General features: G+C 32.0%; 1 protein-coding gene across 2 annotated transcripts; it reads right to left on the reverse strand.

The window, feature by feature from the left end:
- On the reverse strand, positions 3,144 to 4,926 carry LOC105174081 (protein LITTLE ZIPPER 3). 2 transcript variants are annotated; one of them, XM_020697708.1, is made up of 2 exons: positions 4,180 to 4,926; positions 3,144 to 3,628 (listed from the first exon to the last, which is right to left on the reverse strand). In XM_020697708.1, the coding sequence occupies exon 2, from the start codon at positions 3,624 to 3,626 to the stop codon at positions 3,426 to 3,428; it is 201 nt and encodes a 66-aa protein (XP_020553367.1). In that variant the 5' UTR covers positions 3,627 to 3,628; positions 4,180 to 4,926; the 3' UTR covers positions 3,144 to 3,425. The 2 variants fall into 2 exon arrangements, with proteins under 2 accessions (XP_020553367.1, XP_011094366.1); XM_011096064.2 differs by having other exon boundaries at positions 4,278 to 4,919.

Raw genomic sequence — 6,749 nt, forward strand, 5'->3', positions numbered from 1 at the left:
CTCTCTGTCTATGACATCTCAAGTTTCATTTAGGAATCAGAATAGTAACACACAGAATTTCTAGTATATGGTCTTATTCTTAACCAAATAGGTAAGAAAAAACCTGCAACTTTGTTTCCTTCTTCATGAGAAAACTTAGGCTGTGCAGTGTTGGCATATACAAACAAAATACAAATATATAACTGAATCCATGATCCAACCAATTTGCTAATTTTCAGTTCTAGCATACATATCTAAAGTGCTATGATGGGGATTCTGTATAAGAAAGAAATGATGTCCAAGATACTGGTTTGATGACTCAAAGATCCACTGAGGATACTCAATCAAAGCATAGGAAAGAGTATGTCTTCTCGAAAGAAAAAGTAAAAGAAAAAAGTATTATGTAACATCAAAGAATCCTAGTGTAATCTCTATATGCAAATATTCATTCAAGGGCTGCTTCAAGTTTTGCCTTAAATTTTCTAGGTCCGTTTTGTCTACCCAATCATCATTCATGCCCTACCATCTAATTTGACTTATTGACCTGCTGACATACATGCATATATCTCATATCTATGTATGTGCCCCTTACCCTCATTTTGGCAATGAAGTCATATGATGTACATTGGGGAGACGAGTTGGTCCCAACCAATCAAGTGCTCGTAGAGCTGTCTAAATAACAATACATGTTGCTTTGGCGTTGTCGAAATTAGGGATGGCAACAAGCTGAATGTTAAATGGGTTTGGTCGGTCCCATAATTTACCCATATGCTATTCACTACTAATTCAAAGTGGGGTTTGGGACAGATGTGAACCAAAACTCGAAATTCATTTCCAAGTTTGTAAAGTTAATATTCAAACTCATTTAGTTTACCTCAAACTCACCCATGGAGGAAAGGGTCCGGGGCAGGGGGGGGCCCGGTTGCCATGCCTGAAAATTGCAATTTGAAGGCAAAGAAAAAACAGGAGTTTTAGTAAAAGGTAGAGACAAATGTCTAAGTGAAAAGACAAAGGTGCGTTGGCAGGGCAGATGATCATGGTAGCTACGTTGTTTGGTTGTGATGGTCAACCTGTGGGCGATGACGTGATCCATGTCATGTCCATGACAACATATGTATATGTATATCAGTGTATGTATACTTATACGTACCGAGCTCCAAAACCTATCAAATCAATTGAAGCTTAATCATAATAATCACAACCCTTCATTGACTTTGTTCATGTGCATTGAGATTTGATGACGTCTTCCCTCATTAGATCCGCCCATCACTCACACCCAACCGTAGAATCTCATTGACAAGCCAATTTTATACGTATTATTTTTTCCAAGAGAAAACTAAATTTAATTATTTGTGAAGGAATATGAGATTATTTTATTATATATTATAAATGAGGATACAAGAAAATATTAATTTCAATTTCGAACATACGGCCCCCAACCATTGCCATTCCTTAAATTACTATAAGTTGCTCTATATTAACTATATATTTAAAAAATGAGAATGGAAATGGACTGCATGCATTCTTTGAATTTTTCCAAGTTCTACAAAAGACAAAAATTACCAAGTTACTATTAAGAAAATATAACTTTGAAAATACTATTGAAACATTGAATTATAATATATTCTTAATTTTATTTTCGATGCTGCCATGAAAACTTCATATACTATAGAGACCATAACTTTGTAAACTTGCCCAAAAAACATAATAGTTTTTGGAAAATATATAATTTTTGAAAAACTCGCTTCTATAATAAGATAATCGCAATATATAGCTTTTTACCAATTTCCTGGGCTATTTAATTTTTTTCATGTTCAATAACCACTATGAACAACATAAGCATTCTAATATATATATATATATATATATATATATATAGAATCAGACATAGCTCAATTTGGTTATTGTAGTTGTACCCATACAAAATTGTAACATTTCATCGAATTTGAATTAATTATATGGCAAGTACAATATTAATATATCAAGTCTACCTTCAGTAAATTATTGATTGATAGATAATAATAATCCATCGCTTTTACCTAAAAAAAAGAAAAACACATTAGTCGATCACCATTATTTTATAGTACATTCACATAAAATTGCAAACTTTACATTATCGCTGAGGTTTAATTAAGTAAAAAAAGCTGCACGTTTGACACTAGTCCACCATGTTGGTGATCTTGGCTATTTAAGTTGGTATATATGAAATTACCAAAAAAAAAAAAAATTAATATATATTGGTATATCATGATTGGATCTTTGTTGCTACAGCATCACGTCAAATTTCAAATTATTACCGATTTTAAAACTCACTGTTGGAAGTAGCAGCACACAAAATTGAGACAAGATGTGTACTTTTAAACAAATTAGACTCGGAATATTCATATGAGAACCTTGTCATAAACAAATTCCCTCCAACAACGTTATACACTCATATTTTACTTTAACCTCATCATATGTGGTACGTAACATGATGATTAGTGGGTAATAATTATTGTATAGAAAAACACACAAGTATAATGTGATTCTAAGATTTTTCTAGGTGTAATTTTGATACTACACGTTTTAAGGTCGTCAAAACTCATGAAACATTGAGTAGTTGGTGCGTAGTATGGGGTAATGTTGTGGGATTTACATTTATCTTACAAAATTTTATTGCTGTATATACACTTATATGATGAGATAATCGGTCTGATAATGTATAATTAGCATAATGACACAAAATTAAATTTATAGGTGAACATATATAGGAGTTGATTGATGCAAAGTTAGGAATAGAAAAACAAGAAAGGGAAAAAAGAAAAAGGCAGACATAACAAGAGTGTTAATGTTAAAGGGCCAAAAATAAGACCCCACCCCCTCTGCTTCAATCTTCAATCTTCCATTTTTGGCTGCACTTTAACAATTCAATTTCTTCATATACTACCAACTTAGCAATGATTCTAAATTATTGAATTATAATACATACATATATATATATATATGCTGATTTTTAATCCCTATTGAAATTTGAGTTCCCCTGTTTTCATTTCCACCTTACTTTTGTTGGCAAATTGTTGTGGTTAATAATTATGGAAGAGAATGGTTTGCATGTTTCTTTGGTATTTTAAGATTGCATCAATATAAGTATTTGTGAGCATAAGAAATGTCAGAAATAATAGTAGTGATAATAATTAATATTGATATATAGATGATGATGAGAGTGAGTGAGAAGATGTTTTTGAGTGGAGAGACATTGCAGCCAACAAAAATATGTAAAAAGTCTAATAAACAAAAAAAAGGATGAGAAGCTAACTATACTCCCTATGTAACAGAGACTGGAAGCCACCACTATTACTACTACTGCTACTACTAATTTCCTTCACTATTTTCTTCATCATCCTAAAATGTCGTCAACATAGAAAAAGGGGGAGAGAGAGGTGGGCTCCAATTGAACTACTGATATCTCACTTCTTGGATTTCTTGCCGGACTTGGAGGAGGTGGAGGGGGATGTGAGATCAGCGCCGGCGGCGGCGAGGCGCTGCTTGAGTTCATTGAGGAGGGCCTGATTCTCCTGGTTCAGAAGCTCTGCCTTCTTCCTCAGCCGCTCGTTCTCCTGCATGATGTAGCAGTTCTCCAGATAAAGCTTTGAGTTCAGTTTCTCCATTTCTGTTCAACAATAAAGAGAAGACAAATTACAACATATATTAAGAATATATATATACTACATCATCATCATCATTTTTTTATGAGAATTGAGATGATGATTTTAATGAATTAATGTGAAAAAGTATTAAATAGTAATGGAAATTAGAGAAAGAGCATAAGAATATGAGGTTGTCCAAATCTGCACTCAATTAGAAAATGGATTCTTTCTTTTAATTTGTCCCCTTCCTACAAAGACAAAGAATAAAGTATCGTCCAAACAAAACAAACTTCACATTACAAAGTGTTTTTTTTTTTTTTTCCTAAAAGAATATAGGAGTTATATATATAAATATATAGACACACATAAAAACATTCCTCCTCGTAACCACCACATATATATGGGGACCTAAGACGTGAATGTTAGAAATATGTTTATGTAGCCATCACAGAAAGAATGAGAGAGAGAGAAGTGGGGTTAATGGCAGTGTGTGTGTAGCATGCAGAGTTGTTGAGATTTTGTGTGGTGTTGGCAGAAAACAAGAATAACAAACCAAAGTTGTTCGCAACTCTACCAAGAAAACGCAGACATTCACAAGGCTTTTTGCCTAACTTTCTTGGTGAAAGAATAAACAAAGAGAGAGAGAGAGGGAAGTGGGCCTCTCTTGATCACCTTTTCAAAGAAGAAGAAGAGTTTCTTGGACGAGATAGAGAAGGGTTATTTTCTTTCTTTCTTTCTTTCTTTCCTCTTGAATTGGCAGTAAAAGAGAGAAGTGAGAGTGGGGAGTATAATTTTGTTTGTAGGAGTGAGTGAGAAAGAGCAACAGCAGATGAAATATATATAGTGCAAAAAGTTGGAGAGAGAAAATCTGGGAAAGCAGAAAAGAGAGAGAGAGAAGTAAACTCAGTCACTCACTCTCTCTTCTCTCTCTTGTCTCACTGCCACGGTAATCATGCATGTGTAAGCATGGAAGGAGGGTTCCATAGGCAAGGATTTAATGTTCTTCCCCTTCCATTACACTATGATTATGATGATGAGTTGTTTTTTAGGGAGGAGGATGGCGTCATGTGAATGATGGGGCTAGGCATGGGCATTCTTGGTAATTCCTGTGGAGAAGGGGTTTTCGGGCATTGAAGAAAAAATGATGGTAGGACTCGGCCGTCCGAAGATTCGCAATGATGGTTTGGATTGGTCCGAACCGACGCACCCCCATCATCATCACCACCACCACCACAGCCCACAAATACAATCGATTCTCTTTTGTTTTTATTTTCGTCTTTCAATAAATGTAATCCCAACCCCCTTTTATTAATTATTATCTCACTATTTTTGTCATCCTAACTCCTCATTTCCAATATTTGCCCTTTTCCTCTCTCTCCCTCTTCTGCAATTATAATCCTCATTCATTTTTGTGTTATGATGACTTATTTGCCCATTTGGGTTTCTCCTCTTTTACACTCATTTCTGCCCAAAATCTACTCACTTTTACTGCCAAATCCAAACAAATACAGTCTTCATAAAGATTAATGTTTACCTTACAATGGGCCAAAAGAAAATTAAATCTTATCCTACTTTTATGTTTCATATATTTGGTATATAAAAAATAATATTATACATCATTTTAATATATTTGCTTTACATTCAATATATATTGTTAATCTCACTTTTTTTTTATTTTATAAATTATTTTAATAAATTTACATAACATCGAATACATATAGTTAATCTCGCTCCCCCCCCCCTCCTTTTATTTAGAAAGTAAGTTTATTATTTTGATTGTACTTGTCATTGTACGTCTTGTTTTACATATGTACACATAGGTGATCTCACTTTTATATTTATAAAGTAATTAATTGTGCTACTTTTGACCCGATTCATTTATCTATTAATTAATGTACATCTACAAATAATAAATCGTTACATCTGAACATATATTATACATTCTGGAGGTAGAAAATCATGTCAATCTATACCTAAATCACGCGAATACAAAAATTTTTCAATTATAATTTGATATTATATTGCATTTCCATTCAAAGACTTAATGCAATTTAATAAAAAAGCAATAATCACATAAAGACTAAGCAAAAAATATTAAAAGCACAATAAACTTTATCCTTACCATATATTTTGCAGTCAATATATGTTAGTTCACATTGAAATCCAAACGAAATTAAGCATAACCCAACTTAATTTAATTTAAAAGAATATCATATCTTGTATTTTATTTAATTTTATCTTATATATAATCTTTTTTTTTCAATATATAATTAAGTAATACGAGGTTTACATACATAGTTGTAGATACATAAAATTAAATAAAAATAAAAACATATAATATCATTATACAATAAAAAATTGAGACATTATAGTATTATACAAAATGTCGATTCAAGGTATAAAGAATCGCAGTGGCGAACCATTTATATATACGCAAAATGACCATTCAGCCCTTTTATTAAATTATCCTTCTAGCAACCTCATGATTTTGCTGCAATAATAATAGTTGTAATAATTTTGCCTAAGTATCAAAAGGTAATTTTTTTTTAAATTTTCTATTTTGGCAGATATTAATAAAGGGTGTTTTTTTTATGGCAGTGAGTTGGGACAATCTCATGGGTACTAATTATGAGTGCAATTAACGTGAGATATGATAGCTTGAGAGGTTAGTTAATTAATTATATATGTTTTTAGATGTGAATTGGCTGTAAAATTGTCCACTGCCCTCCTTTAATCTTAGTTCAATTTAATCATCTAATCTGTTTTCCTCTAATTATATTACGATTCGAAATTATATTTATGAAAAATGATTTCTAATAAAAATATTATACGCTTTATTCTTGAAACAATTCAATTTCAAATGTATATATATAGGGAAGTTAAATATCTGCCATAGAAGAGTGTGGTTAGAGTGGAAAATATATTCGGTACTCAATACATTAATATTTTAAAATCAACTTAGCAAATTCAAAATAAATAAAAAAACAACATATTACTATTAAAAATAAATTAAATACTTATATTGGTATAATTTGAAGTTACAAGTTATTGATTGTGAGAAGCGGAGAGTGTGGTTGGGGTGGAAGAGTTGGTCCCAACTCCCAACCAAATGAATAATAATGGGATAAAATTGAAATGGTATTG

Source organism: Sesamum indicum, linkage group LG11 (assembly GCF_000512975.1).
Source record: "Sesamum indicum cultivar Zhongzhi No. 13 linkage group LG11, S_indicum_v1.0, whole genome shotgun sequence".
NCBI classification, from domain to species: Eukaryota; Viridiplantae; Streptophyta; class Magnoliopsida; order Lamiales; family Pedaliaceae; genus Sesamum; species Sesamum indicum.

Bases quoted from the DNA above. Each gene is read 5' to 3' on its own strand.
- LOC105174081 (XM_020697708.1), bottom strand. From the start codon at position 3,626: ATGGAGAAACTGAACTCAAAGCTTTATCTGGAGAACTGCTACATCATG.